Below are 27212 nucleotides of genomic sequence, written 5' to 3' on the forward strand. Positions count from 1 at the left end.
TAACTTTATTGTTTTTAAGCCATTCCCTGTGTAGCTTTGGCTTAATGCTTGGGGTCATTATGCCAAAAATAGCATTTAGTCTGGTGGCCAAAAAGCTCAATTTTGGTTTCATCAAACATAGAAACTTCTTCCAGCTGACTTCAGAGTCTCCCACATGCCTTCTGGCAAACTCTGGTTGAGTGGGATCTGGGATCAGCCATGATGGAATGGCAGAGAAGAGTCGATGGGCTGAATGGCCTAATTCTGCTCTTATGTTTTATGATCTTATGGTCTAGCTGTGATTTCATGTGAGTTTTTTTTCCAACAGTGGCTTTCTCTTTGCCACTCTCCCATAAAACTGCGACTGATGAAGCACCCGGGTAAGAGTTGTTGTACGGGCAGCCACTGAAGCTTGTATCTCCTCCAGAGTTGTCATGTCTCTTGGTGCCCTCCCTCACTAGTCCTCTTCTTGCACGGTCACTCAGTTTTTGAGGTCAGCCTGCTCTAGCCAGATTTACAGCTGTGCCATATTCTTTCCATTTCTTGATGATTGACTTAACTGTACTCCAAGGGAATTCAGTGGCTTGGAAATTTTCTTCTGTCCATCTCCCAACTTGTGCTTTTCAATAACTTTTTTGTGGAGTTGCTTGGAGTGTTCTTTTGTCTTCATGATGTAGTTTTTGCCAGGATACTGACTCACCAGCCATTGGACCTTCCAGATACAGGTGTATTTTCACTACAATCAATTTTTGAAATGACTTGACTGCACTCTGTGATCTTAATTTAACTAATTATGTGACTTCTAAAACCAATTGGCTGTATTGTGATGGTTTGCTGCATCGTATTAAAGGGGAAGGATGCTCATACAATCTATTATTTTGTGTTTTATATTTGTAATTAATTTAGATCTCTTTGTAGAGATCTGCTTTTCAATTTGTCATGAAAGTGCCTTTTTCTGTTGAGCAGTGTGACAAAAAGCCAAATTAATTCCACTTTGATTCAATGTTGTGAAACAATAAAACATGAAACCTCCGGGGGGGGGGGGGGTAAATATTTTTAAAGACGCTGTATATCCTTACTGTAATTCAGTCTTTTTTATATTTATCATGTATTGCATTGTATTGCTACCGCAAAGTTCACAAATTTCACAACGTATGCTGATGATATTAAACCTGATTCTCATTCAGACGCTGAAATATTAATTTCAACAGCAACCAGTCTTTAGATTTGAATTTGCAATGCAGCTCTGAACAATTGCCTTCCTGGAACTGCGGACTGGGGTTGATTGGAAACCAGAAAACACCCATTCACTCAATGTCTGCATATGCATGCAGCTAGAGAGAGACAATGCTGATTCACATTCATTTTGGCAGTCTGGATGTGAAGGAGCAGGTGTTTGAAAATTATATGTAATTCAAAGGAAGCATTGTAGATACGTTGTAACAATAGAATTGTCCTGCTGTTACCTTTAATCTAAAAATGTCATGTATTATTGGGTCAAGCAGGTTTCTTCCAAAAGTGCCTCGAATATGAAGCCTACTGCTCCCTTTTGCTGAAGAAAGTCTTCTATATCCACCAGCTTTGGTATCCAAAACAGTAACTAAAAGGGTTCGAATCATATCTGCACATCAAAAACAAAGTACATAAGTAGTCTGACATAATTCTACTTTTGGGGTTCGACATGTCAATTTCCAACAGCCTTGCAGTGAGCAATGAGGATTTCTACTCAAGGCCAATGCCTTTCAATCAGCTTCCATCTCTCAGCCAAATGACATGTTAGTAGCTATCACTGAAGCTTTCCTTCTCCCAGCAACAATTATCAATTCCTTCATATCAATCTGCCAATGAACTTCAAAATAATGAAGCAAGTTTTTAAAAGTAGTTTGGGATTCTTTATGCAATGCTAAAAGACAGTAATGGAAAAGCAAGTTAATTAATCATTCATGCAACTCATCCATCACCAACACTTGTCAAATTCAAATCAATTAATAACGTTTTCCATTTACTTGATCAAGGTCACTTCATGAGCATCGGACATTAGTTTAAATCTGCCGGTGATGCTTTTATAGATGTCTCCGCAACTCTGGAAATTTCACTTTCATGGTACATGACAGGCGTGCAATGATACACCACAAGAAATTACCTGTATAAGTCAAACACCAACCAGGAAACGGTGCACCTCTTAGAAAATGTCAGTAAAATCTCTGAAATGGGGTTCAAAGATCAAAGTAAATTTTATCAGAATACATATGTACAAACCTGAACTTCATTTTCCTGTAGGTATACTCAGCAGATCTATAGAATAGTAACTATAACAGGATCAATGAAAGATCAAGTAGAGCACAGAAGACAACAAACTGTGCAAATGCAAATATAAATATAAATAACGACAGCATGAAATAACAAGATAAAGAGTCCTGAAAGTGAGATCATTGGCTGTGGGAATATCTCAATAGATGAGTTTAGTTATCTTCTTTGGTTCAAGAGCCTGATGGTTGAGGGATAGTGACTGTTCTTGAATCTGGTGGTGAGAGTCCTGAGGCTCTTGTACTTTCTTCCTGATGGCAGCAGTGAGAAAAGAGCATGACCTGGATGGAGAGGATCTTTGAGGATGGACATTGCTTTCCTCCAACAGCATTTCATGTAGTTGTGCTCAATGGTTGGGAGGACTTTACCATCATGTACTGGGCCAAATCCACCACCTTTTGTGGGATTTTCCATTCTAAGGCATTGGCGTTCCCATACCAGGCCATGAAGCAATCAGTCAATACACTTTCCACTACACATCTATAGAAGTAGAAGAACTGTCATGCTTTCTTTGCAATTGCATTTATATGATGGGTCCAGGACAGGTTCCCCTGAGAGAGTAACACCTAGGAATTTAAAGTCACTGCCCCTCTACGCCTCTGATCCTCCGATGAGGACTGATGAGGATGAGGGTTTGATTCAAACAAGTATAAACCTGACAAATGTTATATTCTCAGTGTAAACATTCGCAAGCAGCCTTGATCTGAAATACAACTGATGCATTACAATGGAAATAATGGCTGTTCTGATGTAAAATAATCATCAGTGGTGAAAAACATTTGAATGTGCCAAAGAAACAATCAAAATAGTACAGATGAAGTGTTGCATTTATTGGTGGAATTTACCATTGCTTCTGAAACTGACCTCCATAAGATATAGGAGAAGAATCGTGCCATTCGGCTCATCGAATCTGCTCTGCCATACCATCATGACTGATTTATTATCCCTCTGAACCCCATTTTCTGCCTTCTCCACAAAACATTTTATGCCCAGACTAATCAGGAACCTATCAACCTCCGCTTTAAATATACCCAACCACTTGGCCTCCACAGCTGTCTGTGCAATGAATTCCACAGATTCATCTGAGAAATCAGCTTCTAATGTGACTACAAAGATTGATGACAGGGTTTTTAGGAGCATGACTAGAGGGTGTCAAACACAACAAGCAAATATAAGTATGCAGTTAATCTAAGAGCAATGGGTCAAAATGAAAAGGATGATCAGATATTCAAGCTTAAATAAGGACATGGCTATAATAACTGTGATGGATGTTAACCGGACAGAAATATTAATCATGTGAAATATTGAATTAGTGACAACTGACAAGACAGACATTGAGATTCTCAACTAAACTGAAATGAAGTAATGTCGGAAAAACAAAATTACAACTAAACTGGAGCAGTTGAATAGATGCAGGTGACACAATTCACTAAAGGCCCAAGGCTATAATTTTCACCACATGATCAGAAATTTATCCTGACTCAAATTATCATAATAAATGTATTGGCACAAACATGAGAAAATCTTCAGATACTGGAAATCTAAAGCAACAGACACAAAATGCTGGAGGAACTCAGCAGGTCAGGCCACATCTATGGAAAAGAGGAAACAGTCGACATTTCGGGCCGAGACCCTTCATCAGGGCTGGAAAGGAAGAGGAGGAGTGGGTGTAAAGTGGCGGGAGGGGAGGGAGAAGAACAAGGTGGTAGGTGACAGGTGAAACCGGGAGAGGGGCGAGGGGGTGGGGGTGAAGTAAAGAGGGGGGCAGTCGATTGGTGAAATAGATGAAGGGCTCGAGAATGGGAAATCTGAAATGAGAGGATAGAAGGCCACAGGGAAGGGGAAGGAGCACCTGAGAGAGGGGATGGGCAGGCAAGGAGATGAATGTAATGGTGATGTGAAGCAATGTGTGGCTTTGAACACGAGAACACTGTTCTCGGTTTAAATGATATATGAAGCTAAGCCGCGAAAGAAACAAAGAGACATATACAGATGATACTTGGGCGCCACGATAGCACAGCGATTAGTAGGACGTGCTTACAGCTCGAAGCATTCCAGAGTTCAGAGTTCAATTCCAGCACTGTTCTCTAAGGACTCTCTGTACCTCCTCCCCGTGGAATATAAGAGTTTTCTCCATGTCCTTTGGTTTCGCCCCACAGCCCAAAGACGTACTTGGTAGCTTAACCGGTCATTGCAAATTGTCCCCTGATTTAGTTGGAGTAAATCAGGGGTTGCTGAGGTGGCGTGGCTCACTAAATATAATTCTAAACAATTACTGAATACAAAATATAATTCATCGTTGATTTCAGATTTATTGCAGCATTGCAGACAAACTCACGACGATGGTGTGCTCAATGTAATGACAGTCTGAGCATTGAAGCTATACTGTTCTTGTCCAGAAAAGTGAAATTCTGCCTGTTCTGAGTATGAAAGTTAGAAAGACAATTAACTAGTTATCACTTATACCTATTAACTAGTTATCACTCATAGCTATTACAGCTTCCACAGAAACTAAATTTTCTATCATCACAGCTCCCAACACTGTGATTTTGCTATTCTAATTAAATTTTAAAATGTGAATGGACAAAAAAAAAATCACACATTAAGTATGCACCAGAAGGGAAAATGTAGATGAAACTTTTATATTTGAATATCCAGAAATTTTCAGATAGGTTAAATAAATGTTGTTGAAACAAAATAGTGGCCCACATTGAACAAATGTGAGAAGGAGTGTCCATAAGACAGTAGATACATCATTAATATTCAAAGCCAGCAACAGAATTAGTACAGTCATGAGTACAGCCCAGTGACAGAATCAGTACAGTCATACACAGCTGCCAGACACCCATGTGCTCTCTCCATTCTCATTACTATAAAATTACAACTCCCGACAGTCTCTGTGATATTTGAGAAACTGCAATCTTACATGAAACAAAACCCAGCACAAAGGCCCGATGATGTGCACCAGTTCCTAATCATCAAGAATACTTTCAACCAACTGGGATAAGTTCACCCCAAGCACACTTAACTCATGACGAACATTTTGAAATCCTCACCTTATAGATTTTTCCTGATACCTTTTCACCCATAAAGTGTCACAAAGGTTCCAGGTGAGGCGAGGATTTCAAAATGTTAGTCATGAGTTGCTTAAGGACAACAGTAGATCGTACTTATCTCCTACCTCCGCAACTATGTAACTCAGTAGATCTTACACTTCTCTTATTCCAGTACCTGTGTAAACCAGTAGATTTTACTCTTCGATCCCAGAACCTTTGTAATTCAGTAGATATTACCATGCTCCTATTCCAGTACCTGTGTAACTCAATAGATTTTACTCTTCGATTTCAGTACCTGTGTAACTCAGTAGATAGAACTCTTCTCCTACCCCAGACCCTGTGTAATTCATTAGATCTTGCCATTCTCCTACCCCAGAACCTGAGTAATTCAGTAGGGCTCAGGTCAGATTTCCAGACTGTGAATGATATTCCAAACATCACTATCACAACTTGCAGTCCTTCTGTTGCCTGCCCCACCAGCACTGGAGGATTATGTGGAAAGCCATAAATCAAACTATATTCAGTCATTCCTCAAACTTTTTACATTAGCATGACAAATTAAATCTCATTCACATCAACAGGTTTGGACAAGCCAGTCACACAGAGAGTGCTTCCGAAAGGACTGGCAAAAGGAGAATGATTTTGCAGCAGTGGGGCAGGATTATTAATCCCGGAAGCTTAGGGGACAGTCCTACCTTTGACCACTTTGGGTTTAAGAGCCGTGCTTTGACAGCATCGTCCAGAGCTTTCTCATACTCGTTCAGTTTCACCAGGACGGCCGATCGGTTGCTGTACAGAATGCAGTTCTGAGGGTCAGCTGCAATGGCTTCGGTGTAGAGCTGGACACCAGTGGTGAAGTCTCCATTCTGGCACGCCACGTTGCTCTCGCGGACCTTCTCGATGAAAGCAGCTTTGCTGAGAGTGTGCACGCCGCTGCTCCCAGAGATTCTGCGCATTAGGCTTTCCTCAAAGACGGAGCTCTACAACAGGAAAAAAAAAATCAATGTTTTCCTTTGAAACAAGAGCATTTCTTTCCCCACAGTGTCATTTCTTACTAAGTATAATCCCACGGATATTGCCCGGCCCATTGTGCTATACATTCCAAGCAAGCTCCATCTGTTATTTATGTTCCAAGAGCAGAGCGTCCGTGACAATGGCCTGAAGTACAGACCTGGAGTGATCTTTGCTGCATGAAAGGGAACTACATAAACACAAGTTGGCGTGACTGATGGTTCCCAATTAGGTGCAGACAAGATCCACCAGCTAGTGATGTAATTATGGCCTGTCTTGTCAGTACTGAGTGACAGTGAAGCTGGTCAGGGCTTGACCAACAGTAATGTACCAGCTCAAACAAGCACAGGTTTCATTCAGTCACTACATCACTGAGAACAGACTCAGAGGTTACTAATGCCCTCTAGGTTGGTTTAGAGAGCCAAGCCAAGCATTAGGAAAAAATGCTATGTTAAATTTATCATTCAAAAACTAATCCATAATTCAACAAAGCAATATCCTAGAAATTAAAGCTTTTCACCTCAGACAGGTTCAGTGCCAAACAAAATGCCTTTAAATAGCTCTGTGTCCTCATTCCTCCAGACCAGGGGTTCCCAATCTGGGGTTCATGGCATAAAACAAGTTTGGGACCCCTGCTCTAGACAATAAAAAAAATGGGTGGGTTATGACTGAATACAGTACAGAACTAAACACATATTCCAAACTTTCATTGTATCAAGACTAAAAATCCACAGGATAATCAAGAATAAATAATAACCTGGGGTTGTATTGATGCAGGCAATTTCCACTGAAACCTCTTCACATTTATTTACCCTCAATGATTCCAAAGGTCATCTTCCACTGTTAACAAGTGTCATAGAGTCATACAGCAATACAACATGGTAGAGTAGTGGTTAGCACAATGCTTTACAGTACAGGTGACCCAGGTTCAATTTCCACCGCTGTCTGTAAGGATTTGTACATTCTCCCCGTGACTATGGTTTCCTCCCACAGTCCAAAGAATTACTGGTTGGTAGGTAAATTGGCCATTGTAAATTACCCCATGATTAGACTAGGATTAAATTGGGAGGCGCTGTATCTCAATAAAATAAAACAAAAATACCAGCCCTTCAGCCTAGCAAGTCTACAGTACTTATCCAATTAGCCCCAAGTTCTTCTAAGCCTCATCCCTCCAAGTACCTACCCAAGTTCTTCCTAAAAGATACTATTGGACATGCCTGCACCACTTTCTCTGTCTAGTGAACAGCAATAGCATTCTGGAAAATTCTGGAAAAAGCAACAAATTTAGTTATCAACAAACAAAACGTTTCCCCAAAATTTAGGCAATTACAGATTATAAGCTTCAAACCTGACTATCTCCTCTCAGCATTTTTCCTTCACAGCTGCACATCCAAAGTAGATGGCATGCACTGAGATGTAGGGTGTTAAAATTCTCGATAAGCACAAGTGATGCAGCACATTCAATGCAGCTACGCATCGTCTCGTGTCCTTGGCCTGTGCGTCAGGGCAGCTTTGAGTTGGGAGTACAGGAATCTGAAGTGTCACAACCTCAACGTTTAACAACAGCTTTTTTCCCCCACTGCCATTGAGCAGGTCAACGAGAAAGGTGCACTGCCACAAGAAAGTGGGATCCCTCATAAAGGACCTCCATCATACAAGTCGCACTCTCTTCTTGTCGCTGCCATAGGGAAGGAGGTACAGAAGCTTTTGGTCCCACATTACCAGGTTCACGAATTGTTATTATCTTACAACCATCAAGCTACTGAACCAACGTGGATAACTTCACTCACCTCAACTCTGAACTGATCACTGACCACAACTTATAGACTCATTTTCAAGGACTCTACAACTCGCATCCTCCGTACTATTTATGTACTTAATTATTATTTTTGTATTTTCACAGTTTGTCTTTTTTTGCACATTGGTAGTTTGTTAGTCTTTCTGTGTAGTTTTTCATTGATTCTATTGTATTTCTTTGTTCGACTTGTCAATATCTGCAAGAAAATGAATCTCAGAATAGTATATGGTGACAATACCTGCTGTACGTACTTTTATAAGAGATTTACTTTGAACTGCTGTTGTGTTCTTGAACTGACCTAAAAACCCTAACACTATTTCAGACGATATTTCTTCTTCCTCTCTCTCAACTTGCACAAATATCATCATGTTTGTTTTTTGTGTAACTTATGCATCATCATCATCATCAGTTGGAGGGAGGGAGGAGAAGATGGCAGCGCGACGCAGCGCGCCCAGCCGTTCCAAATATCATATGTGTAACTAGGGGCTGTGCGCAATCCGGATTTAATGGAGACAGCTGTGAGAAGTGCAGAGGAACATCTGGAGTAACTTCTGAAATGCCTGCTTTGCTGCCGCTGCTACTGTGCGATCGAGAATCTCCGGAGACAAAGGCCCCAAATCCTCGGCTTTGCATATCGCCTGTTGCCGGGGCTGGGGTCGAAGCGTTCGGCAGAGATGGTGCTCAGTGTCGAAGAGGTGGGTGGGAGGCTCAGAGTTTTTCGGACAGACTCGGAGTTGGACGGTGATTGGATGCTTCCGGGATGCTGCATCAGCAAGTTGGCGGCGCTGGAGGTTTACCATCTGCGTGAGATGATGGGACTTTCGAGAGACTTTGAGACTTCTACTGTGCCATGGTCTGTTCTTAACATATTATGGTATTGTTTTTGTTAGTTTTTAAGTCAGTTTGTCATGTGTTTTTGTGATATCATTCTGGAAAAACATTTTATCATTTCCTACTGCATGCATTACTAAATGACAATAAAAGGGGACTGCATGCCCTCATAATCATAATAATAATAATAATTATGTGCCGTGTCATATGACGTGGGCAATCGTGGTCTGGACCATGATTGTTCTTGGCCAAGTTTTCTGCAGAAGTGGTTCACCATTGCCCTCTTCTGGGCAGTATCTTTACCAGACGGGTGACTCCAGCGATTATCAATACTCTTCAGAGATTGTCTGCTTGGTGTCAATGGTCACATAACCAGGACTTGCGATGTGCACCAGCTGCTCATACGACCATCCACCACCTTCACGTGACCCTGATCAGGGGCGCTAAGCAGGTGCTACACCTTGCCCAAGGGTGACCTGCAGGCTAACAGAGGGAAAGAGTGCCTTACACCTCCTTTGGTAGAGACGTATCTCCACACCACCTATTTATGTTAATTTAAGTTTACGTTAACATACCTTTGTCAAGTTTGTAATGTACTGTGCTGCTGCTACCAAAAAAAAGTTAATTTTCATGCCAATTCTACTTTGGCTATGTATGCCTAAACTTGAGTAACCAGTTCAGAAGTGCCTGAGTACTTTTTGATTAAGTGCTGAAGGTTGTGATTTGCAGCAAATCATCTTCCTTCCCAAATTATTCCTTCCTTGGTTTCTCCTAATCAATTTCATGTTCTAGAACTAGCCTCCCTCTACCCGACTACTCACAGATCAGTGCACATTACCTGAATTCACCTCCTCACCATCCTCTCCCACTCCTCCAAATTTCTCTTCTATCCCACTTGTGGCTCTGCCTGTCATCTGTCAACAACTGAAGACAACACCCAAACTGGTAATAAACTGAAACTTGAAACAATGTCCTATAATAATGCTGTTGGCCCCAGAAGCTGTTTATTTGAAACTCACCATTCACATAAAATTCTTTTTGGCAGTTCCATCTTACTTTGCCCGTGGTAAAAAAAAGACAGTATGTTGATTTATCTCAGACATTATTGCACAAACCTTCAGAAGGAAGAAACTGGCATGGGATCATAATCCTCGGGCTATTTTTGGAGACCAGGTTTGAATTTTTTTTTTGGTTTTACAATTTTCAGTGACCACAAAGTCAGCCGTCTTTAAAACATTCAGGGATGGGCTTTCAAGGATAGACAGCACTATGGGACTCAGACACAGATAAATTATTCTCCTTATTAACTTAAAAGATGTACAGCATTACCAATTACACTGTCAAAGTGCTATGGTAACCAAAAGCTACACCATAGCAACTAAACCGTGCTCCCAACACCACCAGGTGGTCCTACTTTGAGGAAGGACAGAAAACATGCCAGCGTGCGGAGAACCAATGACATTTTACCTCCCTTCAGCTGTCCTTGATTCATTTACTTTAATGTAAACTGCTGCTCTCTCCCTCCCACTCAAGGAAATCAAGAGGACAATTAACTGTAATTACAAAATTTGCATTTTTAACACTGAGCTCATCCTGCAGCAAGTAGAACTGAAGAGATGCACAGAATTGCAGAGCAGCATGCTTCCCAAATGTGTCTTAATAAAGTGTACTTAAACAGCGCATTGTGTTGTAACACTTCAAAGCATTTCAAACAATTCCTGTACTTTTGAAATGCAGCCATTACTGTGCAGTGAAAAACAACCACCATTTAATGCCAGAAACTCATGTTGGACATATGATCTATTTAAAGCAGATAACGCACATTTTGTTTGAAGGCAATGTTAATGTAGATGTATCTACATTTACACAGGGTAATTCTGAGTAAGGATTACACATTAGACAACAACTTTAAAATAATTGTTTGTTAAAACTGTGTGTGTTGCTTAAGATTTTCAGCATCTGCAGAATCTCACGTTTAAAATTGCTTGGTTGTGTTTGATTTGCAAATTTAAATATACTGCAATAATATTAAATTAAATTTTAAATATAACTATATTTTTTTGTCTAACATTGGCAACCTGCAGACTCACCTTCAAGGTCACTATGAGTCATGTTCTCAGTACTTTTATTGTTTGCACAATTAGTCTTCTTTCGCACTTTGGTTATTTGTCAGTCCTTATTTAGGATTCAAAGTACATTTATTATCAAAGTATGTATAAATTATACAACCTTGAGATTCGCCTGTGTGTAGTTTTTCATAAATTCTATTGTATTTTGTTATTTTTCTGTAAATATCTGGAAGAAAATTATAGATGCAGCTCTATAAAACTCTGGTTAGGCCACACTTGGAGTACTGTGTCCAGTTCTGGTCGCCTCACTATAGGAAGGATGTGGAAGCATTGGAAAGGATACAGAGGAGATTTACCAGGATGCTGCCTGGTTTAGAGAGTATGCATTATGATCAGAGATTAAGGGAGCTAGGGCTTTACTCTGTGGAGAGAAGGAGGATGAGAGGAGACATGATAGAGGTATACAAGATATTAAGAGGATTAGATAGAGTGGAGAGCCAGCGTCTCTTCCCCAGGGCACCACCGCTCAGTACAAGTGGACATGGCTTTAAGGTAAGGGGTGGGAAGTTCAAGGGGGATATTAGAGGAAGGTTTTTTACTCAGAGAGTGGTTGGTGCGTGGAATGCACTGCCTGAGTCAGTGGTGGAGGCAGATACACTAGTTAAATTTAAGAGACTACTAGACAGGAACATGGAGGAATTTAAGGTGCGGAGTTATATGGGAGGCAGGGTTTAAGGGTCAGCACAACATTGTGGGCCGAAGGACCTGTACTGTGCCGTACTGTTCTATGTTCAAGGTAGTACATGTATGAACTTTGATAACAAATCTACTCTGACTTTGCAACCTGTTGTCCTGACAGAATAACACGTGTCATCCACTCTCAAACCTATGAACACCACTAGTGGTAGGCAAATACAGCCTGAGCCGTCTTCTCTTCGTTATTCAGCCACAGAAAATGGGTTCATTCTCATTGCAGCAAAGGTCAAGAGGGCAGAGGATGGAGGTAAAATACACATGAAACAATGGAGGAACTCAGCAGGTCAGGCAGCATCTATGCAAATGAATAAACAGTTGACTTTTTGGGCTGAGACCCTTCTCCAAGACTCAGGATAGGGGTGTTTAAAGTCACAAAGTTGATAAAGAATTACAAACTAGCTCAATGCTGCAGAGCACAGATTTGTACTGCGAATACACAACAGGGAGTGGATATCTGTGCACAAAGCAGTAGCCAATGTTTCAGAAGAGAACAATCTGCAAGGATATTGGGAAAAATTCTGGAATGGGATTTACCTATCAAAAGAACAGTCAATGACACAATGGGCCAGACCACCTTCTCCCGTGTTCTATGATGCATGCAGAATGCAAGCTTTGTCTTCAGCCAAACAAAGTCTGATACTCCAAGGGTGACAATATCTTAAGTAAAGGTGGTGTGTACTAACAACATTGGAGATACAGTCGGCCCTCCTTATCCGCGAGGGAATCCTTCCAGGACCCCTCGCGGATACCAAAAAAACGCGGATGCTCAAGTCCCTTATTCAACCTGTCTCAAGGAGGTGGACCTTAGGACCCAGCGGAATCCCAGACCTCATTTAACCTGTCTCAGTGCGGCGGGTATTAGGACCCGGCGGCGGAGCTCTGCATCCGCAGTGTTTCTGTTCACGAAAATAATCACGATCACGAATTAAAATAAAGCGGAAATAATCAAACGATCAGAATGAGGTGAAACGCCATCGGTCATTGGAAAAGCGTTAGGCTACAGTCGGACAATGATCGGGACAATTTTAAAAGATAAAATGAGAAAGGCCCTGCCCAATTAAAGCTACAATTATTACTAAGCAACGCAGTGGTTTAATTATTGGGTTTTGGAGTTTTGGGTTTTTGATCCTCCACATCAACCCGGCATGGATGGAGAGCAAGCTCGGGAGCGGTCTGTCACTGAATCGAACTCGGGAAATTCCGTTCCTGAGCCCAGCGTTGAAACATACGTTTCTTAAGTACAAATGTATTTTATATGCATAGAAAAGAAAAATATATACTATATACTAAGACAAACTTTTGATTAACTGACGCTAAATAATACCGGATGTATCTGTTCCGACTTACTTAGTAAGAGGACTTCCGGCTTTTTTTCGATCCCGATCCATGATAACCTACGCACATCCTCCCGTATACTTTAAATTATCTCTAGATTACTTATAATATCTAATATAATGTAAATGCTATGTAAAATAGTTGTCATACTGCATTGTTTAGGGGAATAATGACAAGAAAAAAAAGTCTGTACGTGCTCAAACAGCAAGTGCTGGAAGAGTATTTCCGGGTTTTCTCGATTCGCAGTTGATTGAATTCGCGCATGCAGAACTCACGGTTAAGGAGGGCCGACTGTACACATGAATCCATTTGGAACAGATCTAGGACTGTTAATGGGATGATAGCTAATCTATGACTCAACACCGCATACACAACTTTATCCTGCTTGATTTATTGATCTCACATTTTGAATTAATAATTGATCTGGAAATAACTTTTGCTGAGGAGTAGAACGTTCCGAAGTTCTACCACTCTCCACACTTGGAAGAGTTTCCCAAATTCTTCACCGAGAAGCTGGCTCTAACTTTAACTTCATAAGTGCTGGATCCCAAAATAAATTACTTCTGTTATGTTTGTAACTTCAAAATATTAAACTAATTGAAAGGAAGACACGTGAGTCCGAATTGCAAGTCTAACTTCGTGTTTACTTTAAGCGTGTATCACGTGGTAGCGTGATGACTTATGCAATTCACGAAATTTTACATATACCTCGTAATTATTTAAACGAACCAAAATGCTTAATCAGCCAACATATATAGAAAATTACTCATATCACAGAAATATTAAATAGACAAAAACAATTTATCATTAACATTTTGAAAACTCCAATCAAATCACCCTTCAACACTCTAAATACTAGTTTAGCCTGGCTTGTCTAATCTCTGCAAAGTTTAATCCTTGCAAAATTTTACATCCGTATAAAAAATGTCCATCCAAATAAAATCACACTTTTAGGAAGTAGAGGAGCATTAGCACCACAGTGGCTAAAATCAGCAAGCCACGGACAGTGAAAGAGATGGAAAGTATGACGAAGTAGGAAAAAAGTGTGTGTGAAATATACCAGTTTGATAACTCAGTGAAAATAAGATTGAATATAAAAAGAAACATTTCCTTTTACATATTTTTTGAGATCAAGGCACCTCTGGCCAGGCCAGCATTTAATGCCCATCCTTAATTGCCCTGGAGAATGTGTGGTAAGCCACCATCATGAATGCTGGAGGAGAATCTACAGATGGCACAGTACCTTACTGCTTGCTGCCCTTATCCTTCTTGACGGTAGAGGTTGTATATCTGGAAGGCCACATCCGAGTACCATGTGTGGGTAACTGAATTTTATAGATGATGCACATTGCAGTTACAATGGTCCGTGTGGGGGGAATGATACTTAGGATGGCGCCAATCAAGTGCTCTACTTTGTGCTGGAAAGTCTTGAGTGACCATTGTAGGAAAGCTGCATCCAATATCTGAGATCCCCATCACCACCCAGGTCACGCTCCCTTCTCGCTTCTCAGGTAGGAGGTAAAAGAACCTCAGGACTTGCAGCACTACGTTCAAGAGCAGTTACTACCCCTCACCCATAATTACTGTCAACTTCACTTGCCCCATCATTGAAACGTTCCCACAACCAGTGATCTCACTTCAAGGACTCTTTATCTCATGTTCTCAATATTGATTTATAATTACATTTGCACTGCTTGCTCTCTTCTGTGCTCTGGTTGATCTTTCATTGATCCTGTTATAGTTACTATTCTATAGATTTGCTGTGTATGCCCACAAGAAAATGAATCTTAGGGTTGTATATGGTGACACTTATGTACTTTGATACTAACATTTACTTCGAACTTTGTTTTGTTGGATCTGCACTCACACAGACAAATAGAAAACATTATATCACATTCCTGATGTGTGTCTTGCAGGGGTTATGATGCACTATAAATTACTCCAAAAGACTGGAAGTAGAGTAAATACTGAAAGGCTTTTATTAGCAGTAAAATGGGACCTCGACCATGCTGAGTATCTGCCCTGGACTGAGAGGAGGAGCAGTGGCACAATCGCCTTTATTTAGGGATCTGTGGGAGGAGCCACAGGAGCAGTCAGCAGAGGGGCGTGTCCAGACAGGTAACGCAGTTACAACATATATATATGGGTTACCACAGGTTAAAAGGACTTTAGATGTCAGGAGGTGAGTCAGGAGGTATATGAATAGCAAATTCATAAAACAACTTCAAAAATTGTTCTTTCAATGCTAGTTTGTACACTGTAAGCTCATAATTCTCACCTAGTTCCAACACCACTCTCTATGAGATTCCTTGTCCTCTTTAGTGATTTCACAGCCAAGTACAGAAATATTCAAGTATTTACTCTCAGCATTTGATATCGCAGTGTTCGCTGAGCTTGGCAATTAGCTTGCAGACGTTTCATCACCAATAAGGGTGACATCCTCAGTGGACAGTTGTTGGTGTTCCTGGGAGTGTTTGCATTTATATAACCCCGCCCCCCCCCCCCCCACCATTCACTTGCCTCAGTTCTGATTGACTACCTTTTCAGTTGACTTTTGAATTCTATTGGTTCACTTTTCTTTGGTTCTTAGGGGTTCATAAACGGCGTCTATTTCAATATGTTTGTTTGCAGAGTTATTAGAGAACCACGCTTCTAAAAATTCTCGTGTCCCTTCTTGTGGCGTCCTTCTTGGTCTGCCTGTACTGAGACCAGAAACAAAGCATCATGTCTCCATGTCACCAGCATGTACTCTCAGAATCTTTCCTATACTCTCAGCACTTCCAACGGAAGTCCAGAAACTCAATGCTTATGTCTAAGGGCAGGGGGCCAACTTCATTTCTGAATATCACAATATTAAAAGAAGAAACTGCTTAAACATTCAGCAAATAAGACATCTATGAAGAGCAAAACAATTAACATTCCAGATCAATGACCAGCAAGGAACTTACAACAGCTTTTTCCTTCCTTTTCTTTCCAAATGTTCATCAGTATAAGCCCAAGAGACACTTTGTTCTTGTGCTAAAAATACACTTCTCCAAATTTATTCATGGACTTTACATAATGGTCATAATGAAAATCAAACTTGATTGCACAGAAGCAATACAAAACATAAAGGTTGAGTAGTTTTTACATCAAAATATAATTTTAAACTTCTCTCTCCAATACTCGTAACTCTTCCTGCCCGACATTCAGTGGCACTTCTTGCCTCTAGTATCCATCATCAGACCAGCAGGTTGATTATTTCAAACATGTACAATTCAAAGAAAGAAGAATTATCCATCTTCTACTCCAGAAGTTCCCAACCTTTATATACCATGGACCAATACTATTAAGCAAGGGATCCATGGACCCCGGGATAGGAATCCTTGTTCTAGAGCAATCGTACCCCAAGACCCTGAATAGGAAGAAAAACAGAAAAAAGTTGGAAGCAAACAACCAAAATACTATCTTAAATTTCCCAAGGAGTTTCCTGAAATCAAGAGGCATCAAATCAAAGTGATTAAAGTGCATGAGAATAGGGATGCCAAGGTTGTCCACTGAGGAGGAGCAGGAATCCGGTGCTGCAGGAACAGGGAGCTCGAGGTTGTCCGTTGAGATGGAGCTGGAATTCGGTGCTGCAGGAACAGGGAGCTCAAGTAAGGATTTCATTGTGAAGATGACTACTATGTAATTACTGGAAGACAGAGAATAATTTTTAATCTCTTGACCAGTTGGAATTATGTGCTTTTGAGATGAAGAAATATTGAAGTAAAACTGAACTGTTAATGCTATTCCATGATCCTTTATCAATTTGCCGATAACTTCCTCACAGTCTCCTCAATATTTTGCAAGATGTTGATACTGATACATCTTCGTGACCACAGAAGTGCACAGCACCTCAAACAAATATCTTATTAGGCTCCCCTCATGGACATTGGTAGCTGTATTCACAATTTGTTGAGAAATGCAGATAACTAATTCCCCACTGTAAATAGAAATGATTTATGCTGAAGTTGTTGAGGCATACTGACAATTGTAAATTCATATTTTGCAAAAGTCTAATCTCATCGATTGATAAAACATTGCAGATTATTTAGGTAATATATATCGAAATTCAATAAACTTGCTGACAATAAAACCATTGATGACAGAATTACAGACGGTGACGAAAGAGTATATAGGAGTGAGATATATCAGCTAGTTGAGTGGTGTCGTAGCAATCTTGCAGTCAATGTCAGTAAGACCAAAGAACTGATTGTGGACTTCAGAAAGGGTAAGACGAGAGAACACACACCAGTCCTCATAGAGGGATCAGAAGTGGAGAGAGTGAGCATTTTCAAATTCCTGGGTGTCAAAATCTCTGAGGATCTAACCTGGACCCAACATGTCAATGCAACTACAAAGAAGACACAGTAGCAGCTATATATCATTAGGAGCTTGAGGATGTCTCCAAACACACTTGAAAATTTCTATGGATGTAGAAATGCTCTGTGGAGAGCATCCTAACTGGCTGTATCACTGTCAGGTATGGGGGGAGGGCTACTGCACAGGATCAAGGTAAAATTATTCTGCTCTGTCATGAGCGCTAGCCTCTGTAGTATCCAGGACATATTCAAGGAGCAATGCCTCAAAAAGGTGGCATCCATCATTAAGGGCCCCAACACCTAGGTCATGCCTTGTTCTCATTGCAACAATTGGGAAGGAGGTACAGGAGCCTGAAGACACACATTCGCTGACTCAGGAACAGCTTCTTCCCCTCTGCCATTTGATTTCTGAATGGACATTGAACCCATGAACACTACCTCACTACTTTTTTTATTTCTTTCTTTCAACTACTTATTTAACTAATTTTTATATATATATATTTACTGTAATTCACTTTTCTCGCTATTATTATGTATTGCATTGTACTACTGTCACAAAGTCAACAAATTTCATGGTATACATTATGCTGGTGATATTAAACCTGATTCTGATTCTAAAATATTCTGCACAGCTAAACACTTGCTGGGGCAAAAAGCCGGACTTTTGGTCTGTAAATTTTATGTAATTTCTAATACTGCCATAATTACCAGATGAAATCAGATGAAATCCCAACACAATCTCAAATTGTTAAAAATGAATTTACTAAAGATGGGGGAATAAATTGTCAACAGAGACCCTGAGCATCCTCAAAAGTGCATCATCATCAAATCTAAAGCTTCTGATCTGCTTTAATAAAAGGCAACTCCAGATCCAGAAGCCCCGAATTTAGATTAAGTAATCGGCAGCCCCCTTATATCAGTATTCGCCAACATTTGCATTACTTTCCTTTCTCTCAAGTTATCTTTGGCAAGTAGCCCAGGTCTGTTAACCATCACTAAGAAAGGAATGAGCAAGATGGGGGTGCATCCGCATATCTAGGAGCTGGAGATGTGTGTGGGGGGGGGGGGTGGAGAGAGGAGATGGACAGACAGAGAGCGAGACCAAAGCAGACAGGCAGGCATGATTGAGTGAGAGCAATTTAACTACTGAGAAAGGGCCAGATAGCAAAAAAGAGAGACAGACAGCCAGAGACACAGAGAGGGAGAAAGGCTCTGCTCTTTCCCCACCGCCCAATCCAGAGTCAAGTTGCAGTTAGGAGTTGGGGAAGAGAAGCCGTAAAACTCAGGCTTGTGACTTCTCCATCCCTGTGGAAAGGAAATAAACACCTCGACTTACACTGGTTAAAGTGGGCCTCACCATCAAAACTTCCAGAACAGAAGGTGTGAGTACATGGCTCCCTCTCATAACATTATCCCAATGGTAATACCATCCTCAATTACATCCACTGCCTTGTGTGCTCTCCAACTAGAATTCTCCAGTGATGCAAACTAACACTAGCTCAGCGCAGTAAGTATATCAAAACATAAATTTTGTCCAGAGCTTCTATTACACATTTCACAGTGAAGGAGTGCACATAAAGTTAACTCTCTCCCTGTTGCTTTCTCAATCATTTAACCCTGTCTCCACTGCAAGGTCAAGTGCTTGGGATTAGTGAACAGCGTTGTTTCAGCAGTAACTTCCAAGAGCTGTGCAATAAATGAATTCCGGACAAAGCTACTGCAAATGCTCCCCTGTAGCAAGTACCAACAGAACTGACCACGCAGACATTGCTTCAATAAACCCAGTTCTGCAGCCGAGCCTCACATCCACACTCCAGGTGGTTCATGAGTGTTCTGCAAGAAACCAGCCTGCCTCATAAATTACTCCGAATAGAAAAGAGGTTATGCAGACCTATTGAACACAAGACACAGCCATTGTGAGGACTCTAAATATAGCATGGTATAAACTTTTGCCATCTGTGGAAGTGCAACTCTCTGACTTGTAGAATTAACCAATGGCAAGTTGTGTTGAATCTAAATACCATCTCCTTTCACACCTTTAGTCAAAGCCTATGAACATAAAATTATACAGTGACAGGATTGCTTTATGATGATGTAGCACACCCTTCAAATATTACTGAAGGTCTCCTCATTCAAGGCTATTTATATACTCTTTTAAGAATTAACACACTCTAGAGCTGTATGACAGGCAGCAGACCTCCTGTAACTCATCCAAGTAACTGTCCTTCAAGGAGGAGACAAGCCAACTCTGGAGAATTCCCACCCTACGACTGGAGTCTACAATCAGTCTTCAGCATGCCTTTCCCTGATGGCATGGATTTATTAGGAGCTCTGGTTTCTATTTACATCCCTAGGAGGTGTTGCTGGAAGGATAATTAGTCGCTGGTGTAGGTGGGATTTGAATGGGGGGGAGGGGAGAAAAGGTTTCAGGGAAAACCACTGGAGGAATGACATTGCTGTGAATCGGCACAGTCGCGATGGGCCAGAAACTCTCCTATGCCAAAAGGAAACATGGAAGTGTGGCAGTTCTGAAATCAATACAATAAAAGCGATGGGGAACCAGTGGCAGTCAGATTGCTTATGAAGGCTGGTGACCAACGAGTAGAGTGGTTGAGCGGAGGGTTTGATGCGCTGGAAGGGGATGCCTTGGTGACGGAATTTGAAGCAAAAATCCTCAGAATCGGAATCAGGTTTAATATCACTGGCATATGTCGTGAAATTTGTTGCTATGCAGCAGCAGTACATTCCAATACATAATAAAAACTGTAAATTAAAGTCTGTGTGTGTTTATATATATATTACAGTTTTATTATGTATTGCAAAGTGTATATACAAATGCTAAATTAAATAAGTAGTGCAAAAAGAGAAAAAATGTAGGTGAGGTAGTGTTCAGAAAAAGTACAGATGTTGTACACTCCTTTCTGTGTCTGGAAGTAAAGTCACCAAGCTATTTGACCAATGAGGCATTACACATAAACATGCGTACTTTCAATAAGAAGCAGAACCCCCAAGTGAAGTTTGTTCCTATAGCAACCAGGTGCTGAAACCAACAATCACAAGCAAATAATCAGCTCATGTGGATTTAAATTAAGTCCTGCCCTTTCAAATTCCGATTTCTTGAAAGCAGAAAGTAAACAGCGACAATTAACAATCTTTTCACTTCAGGTAATTATTACTAAACATGATGGAAAGAGTTAAGACAAAGTCTTATATTTAAATTCACAGTTTTCTATATTGCAATGATACCTCATAATAAATCAGGTTACACTGATGTGTAATGACCATTGCAAAGGCAGGAAATGCAACAGCGACCTACACATTGCAGGGTTCCACGATAAAAAAAAATGTGTTAAAGACCAGATAATTTGGAAATAATTCGGAAGGTGTGTAGCTCGGGTGGTTGATGGTTGGGTTGAGTTGTTCTCTGATCTTGGCAAGTTACTTGCAAGTGTTTCGTCAACATGTAAGGAGATATCACCAGTGCGTTTTTGATTGTGGTCTATCTCCGAACGCTTGGCCTTTATATACTTTTCAATCAGCTGATCGCTCATCATTACAGGAACTCAGTTGTGATGCAGGGAGGAAATCTTGTTACTGAATGGCCGTGGGGCAAACTTCGTGCATTGTAGTCAGGAATTTTGCCCGCATTGGCTCGTAAATAGGATTGAGGTCTATGCATGTTTTTTTTTTACAGAATTGTTTGCGGAAAACCACACTTCCAGGAATTCTCTTACATGCCGCATGTGGGAGAGGTGCACAAATTCAACTGGGTATCGGTGAAAGTCACAACGCAAGCGACGAGATTTCCTCCCCTCATCACAATTGAGTCTCTGAAATGGTGTCCATTCAGCTGATTGAAAAGGCCAAACATTCTGAACACACGGCACGATCACCAGCGCGCTGACGGTGTCTCCTCGCATCGTGACGAAATGTTTGCAAGTAAATTGCCAAGGACGGAGAACAACTCAACCCATCCCAACCACTAGATAATTTGTTTTCGACTTTTGGTAAAGGATAAATGTTGGTCAGGAGAGCAGGAGGAAAGGACTGAATAGGTGTCTCTACATGGACGTCAGCATAAACTCAAATGGCCAAAATGGCCTCCTTCAAAACCATAACATTTCTATGATCTTTAAACATGTGTTGGCGCGTGGTCAAGTGGTTAAGGCGTTGGTCTAGTGACCTGAAGGTCGCCAGTTCAAGCCTCAGCTGAGGCAGCGTGTTGTGTCCTTGAGCAAGGCACTTAACCACACATTGCTCTGTGATGACACTGGTGCTAAGCTGTATGGGTCCTAATGCCCTTCCCTTGGACAACATCGGTGTCATGGAGAGGGGAGACTTGCAGCATAGACAACTGCCGGTCTTCCACACAACCTTGCCCAGGCCAACGCCCTGGAAACCTTCCAAGGGCGCAAATCCATCGTCTCACGAGACTAACGGATGCCTATTTAAAACATAGTTAGAACTCCCCTACTATTTGAATTGTATAAGGAAATGTTCCAGCTGAGAGAAAAGATTGGAGCTCGATTCAAAGGAGAGCAGCCCCAAAGGAGCACCACCCTTCTACAACAGCACCGAGGTGCCATCCAAGATTATGCATGGTTAGTCTGCTGGACTGTAATTCTGCTGAAGATATCAGTAAAGTTGTGGTTCCACCATGAGCAGATTGGCAGTGCACACAATGTCCTGCTGATATTTACACTCTGCTCTCACCAGTATATTTCCACAGGAAGGCTGGATATACTTGCTTTGGTTTGATGAAGCTTAGTTCTTAGCTCGAGGGTGTTTGTCCTACAAGGAAAGATTAGGTGCACAGCCATACAACACTTGGGGTTTCGAAGTATGTGAGGTGATCAAATCAAGACACAAGATACTCTGAACAAGACTGGTTGGGCAGACGCCAAGAACCACTTTTGTTGGTTAGAAAGTCAAGAACTAGAACACAATTTCAACGAAGTTTCAACAATGTTGGTCATTCAACAGGTGAGGGGAGGAAATTCTTTTAAATCAGAGTTGTCAGTCCTTGTACATTTGCAGAAGGCTACATAAACCCAGCCCTTCTCCACACTCAAACTGAGATCCATTTATTTCTGGACCCGGAGAGAATTGATGGATTTGGGATGGAACAGGAAAGCAAGGTGGCACATTAGAGTAGTAACTGGCTCAATTACATTGTTAGTGATCACCAATCGGGGCTTAATTCCCACCACTGTGTGCAAGGAGGTCATACATTCTTCCGGCGATCCTGAGGGTTTTTTCTGGATGCTCCTTTTCCCTCCCACAGTCCAAACACATACGGGTTAGGGTTAGAAAGCTGTGGGCGTGCTATCTGGTGCCAGAAGCACGGTGACACTTGCGGGCTGCCCTCTGCACAACTCTCAGGCTATGTTGGTCACTGACGCGAAACGACACAACTTACTGTGTGGTTCAATGTATGTGTGACAAATAAAGCTTATTCGTAAAGTGGACTCAAGCTACAGGATGAGCCATTTCTATTGAATGGCAGAGCATTTATGAAGGACCGTATGGTCAATTCATGCTTCTCTCACTTTTGTTTGATAGGCAGAATAATTCTTTATCCCCAGAGAGCAGTGTTATGGGGTGTATTTAAGACTGAGATATTTAGATTTCAGGGGAATTGAGAATTATGAGGACCAGGCAGGAAAGTAGAGTTGAGGCTAACAGCAGGTCCTGCTGCATGGCAGGATAGGCCCAAGGGGAGGAATCTGGCTTACTCCCCAGGTTCTGCAGTTCTTATGATAGTGCAAGGCCAATACTTACACATGTTTAGCAGAAAAAAAATGCTCCATTAAATTCCTGCCATGTACTGAATCAACTAAAGTGTCCTGTAAGCAACTTCTCTCAAACTGCAGTGGAACCAGTTTTGTTTTGTCCATCTGGAGCCAAATTGCAAAGTATAGGTTTGAGAAAGAGCAGACTCTGCCTGCACACCAGTTCCATCCCCAGCACAGAAGCAAGAACCATCACTGGATTCTGGGAATTCCATTTGCTCTAATGACTTCCAGCTGCACGTAAACCCACACTGACTGTGCGCATCAGGCCTGAGGACTAGTGAAAGGCAGGATTCTGCACAGCTCTGCTTATTGCCATTTATTGCGAGGTCTCGGTCCTCTTTGTCTGAGCTAGAGGTATTGACACTCACTGGGATACAATTCTACAAGTACCACATCCCTTCTGCTTTCCTCTTCAAAATGATCAACCTCTGTTGAACAAGCTAGGGCTTTTCGCTTTGGAGCGAAGGAGGCTAAGGTGTGACTTGATGGAGGTGTATAAGATTATAAAAGGCATAGATAGAGTGGAGAGCCAGCACTTTCTTCCAAGAGCAGCAATGGACAATATCACAGGACATCTTTTTAAGCTATGTGAAGGGAAGTTCGGCAGAGATGTCAGGGTAGATTTTTTTAAACACAAAAAGCGATTCCTTTTAAGATGAATAGAGGAGTTGTTTTTTTTTACACACACACAGAGAATGACAGGCTAGAGGTGGTGGGAGAGGAAGATACAATTGGGACATAAGAGCCCATAACAGGGACAGCAGTGACTCTACTTCCTTGGGAGTCTGAGAAGATTTGGCATGACATCTAAAACTTTGACAAGCTTCTATAGATGTGTAGTGGAGGGAGTATTGACTGGCTGCATCCTGACTTTGAACGGAAAATCCTACAAAAGGTTAATGGATTTGGCCCAGGATCACAGGTAAAGCCCTCCCAACCATTGAGCACATCGGCATGAAACACTGTCATAGGAAATCAGCATCTATCATCAGAGATCCTCACTACCCAGGCTATGTTCCTTTTTCACTGCTGCCTCAGGGAGAAGGTACAAGAACCTTAAGACTCGCACCACCAGGTTTAAGAACAGTTACTGCCCCTTAACTATCAGGCTCTTGAACAAAAGGGGATAATTACACTCACTTGTCCATCCATTGAGCCAAGCAATACACACACAAAAGGCTGGAGGAAATCAGCAGGCCAGGCAGCACCCATGGAAAAGAGTAAACAGTGGATTTTTGGCACAAGACACTTCATCATGACTCATGATGAAGGGTTTCGGCACAAAACGTCGACTGTTTACTCTTTTCCATAGATACTGCCTGGCCTGCTGAGTTCCTCCAGCCTTTTGTGTGTGCTGCTTGGATTTCCAGCCTCTGCAGATTTTCTCCTGTTTGCCCATCCATTGAGATGTTTCTGCAACCAATGATCTCACTTTAAGAACTCTTTATTCCTGTTCTTGTTATTTATTGCTATTTATTTATATTTGCATTTGCACAGTTTATTTTCTTCTGCACTCTGGTGACCTTTCATTGATCCTGTTATGGTTACTATTCTCTAGATTTGCTGAGTATGCTCACAGGAAAATGAATCTCAGGGTTGGTGACATATGAGATAATTAAATTTACTTTGAACTTTGACATTTAAGTGACTCTTAAATAGGCACACAGATGATAGAAAAATGGAGGGTTATCTGTCAGAAGGAAGAATTTCATCTATTGTGGAGCAGCAAATCATGAACACAAGAGATTGTTCAGGTGCTGGAAATCTTAAGCAACACACGTGCAGAGTGCTGGAGGAACTCAGCAAGGCAAGCAGCATAACACCATAAGACATAGGATCAACCTATCAAGTCCACTCTGCCATTCCATCATGGCTGATCCCCAATCTCATTCAACCCCATACACCTGTCCTCTCACCACGTCTCTTGATGCCCCAACCAAGCAGGAATCTATCAACTTCCACTTTGAATATACTTACAGAGTTAGCCTCCACCGCAGTCTGTGGCAGAGCATTCCACAGATTCATCACTCTTTGGCTAAAAGAATTCCTCCTTACTTCTGTTCTAAAAGGTCGACCCTCAATTTTGAGGCTGTGCCCTCTAGTTCTGGATACCCCCACCAGAGGAAACATCCTCTCCACATCCACCTTATGTGAAATGGGGACAAATTCTTTTTCCCTCATTAGGCAGAGAGAGTCTGTGGTATGTTGAATTACTGGGTCAGCGAGTAGTCTTTGGGGTACTGCAAGTCTGTGTCTTTATTGATGCTTTGCTGCATGCTTGAGTGCTCGGTGGGGGGAGCGCTGTTGCTTTTTTGCTGGTGGAGGAGAGGGTGGTCTTTGCTTTGCTGCTGCTTATGCTGGGGGGAGCTGGGGGGCTTTGGGGTTCTTACATTTAACTGTCATTCATTCTTTGGAGCACTCCTCAGTTTTCGTGGATGGTCACAAAGAAAAAGAATTTCAGGATACACATTGTATGCCTTTCTCTAACATTAAATGTACCTTTGAAACCTTTGAATCTCGTCCTTTCAACATTTGGTAGGTTTCAATGACATCCCCCCACATTCTTCTAAATTCCAGTGAGTATAGGCCCAAAGCTGCCAATCGCTACTCATATGTTAACCCCTTCATTCCCGGAATCATCCTCGTGCATCTTCTCTGGACTCTCTCCAATGACAACACATCCTTTCTGAAATAAGGGGCCCAAAACTGTTGACATAGTTCTAAGTGCAGCCTGACTAGTGTCACATGCAACCTGACTAGTGAATCTACGGAGGGGAATAAATAGTCGGCGTATCTGTATCAGTTCTGATGAAGGATCTCAGCCTGAAACGTTGACTGTTTATTCCTTTCCATTGACGCAGCCTGACTTGCTGAGATCCTCCAGCTCCGTGTGTGTTAATCGTGGCACAACACTGTGGGCCAAAGGGGTCTGTACTGTACTGCTTTCTATTTATGGCAATCCAGGCACCAAAACAAAGCCCAGTTGAATTGTCACCTAACATCCATCTAAGCACAGCATCAATATAATGACCAACAGTGAAAAGATTGGACACTAGGAACTCATTCAGAATATACTGGAGCTTTTCGACCTAAGGAAGTCCATGAATAATGCTCAAAGATTCAAAGTACATTTATCATCGAAGTATGTACACAGAATACAACTATGAGATTCATCTTCCAGCAGGCAGCCACAAAACATAAAAACAGCATTGAACCCGTTCAAAAGAACATTAAACGCCCAACGCGTGAATAAAGGACCAAGCTGTGCAAATAGCAAAAAGCGAGTGAGCAGCACATAGAATATCAAACATCAAACCAGGAATGTTCAGTTAGCACTGCGCTGCTGGCCAGTGCAGGGTGCAGGGCCATCTTTCGTCAAAGCGCCTCAGTCCAATCAAACCACTCAAAAACAACAAAAGAGTAACCAGAATCCAGAAACACATGCAGCGTGAACCTCAAACCAACACAACCAACAGTGATATACTGCTAAAGTTCACAAATCTACTTCTTTACCACTTTTTCTTTCAAATATGATTCTACTACTGAGCTATGTGTGATTAGATGCTGTGATTTACATTTTGATGGTGTGTTTTGTGGCCAACTGGGCGATCTGGTGCTTTCCAATCTCCGAGGGAGTTCGATGAGGTTTGAAGGAGAGTCTGCGGCCTAGAGGCCTGCTACCCTGGAGATGGGGCGCGAGCCGATGATTGACCCCATTGCTTTCTCTGCTTGAGGCGTTGAGCAAGGTCGAAGTCAACAAGGATGAAAGCAGAGGATGGGTAGGTGCTCAGTGTCATCTGCCTGCATTTGACTGGTCTTCCTCTCACTAGCTGCTGTCGGAAGAAAGGGAAGGAGTCTTGGGGTCCATGTTGCCAGCATTGATCGGTGAGGCTATGGACTCATTTTGGGAGTCTTTACAAATACTGAATTGA

At 41.6% G+C, this 27212-nt stretch overlaps 1 protein-coding gene across 2 annotated transcripts in view; it reads right to left on the minus strand.

The window, feature by feature from the left end:
* The window catches only part of ttc28 (tetratricopeptide repeat domain 28), a 945172-nt gene that overhangs the window by 840060 nt on the left and 77900 nt on the right, over positions 1-27212 (minus strand). For both annotated transcript variants that reach the window (XM_072248021.1, XM_072248020.1), the window contains exon 2: positions 6038-6322. In XM_072248021.1, the coding sequence (XP_072104122.1) occupies positions 6038-6322 (285 nt within the window). The remainder of the gene's footprint in view (positions 1-6037; positions 6323-27212) is intronic.

Source organism: Mobula birostris, chromosome 31 (genome assembly GCF_030028105.1).
Source record: "Mobula birostris isolate sMobBir1 chromosome 31, sMobBir1.hap1, whole genome shotgun sequence".
NCBI classification, from domain to species: domain Eukaryota; kingdom Metazoa; phylum Chordata; class Chondrichthyes; order Myliobatiformes; family Myliobatidae; genus Mobula; species Mobula birostris.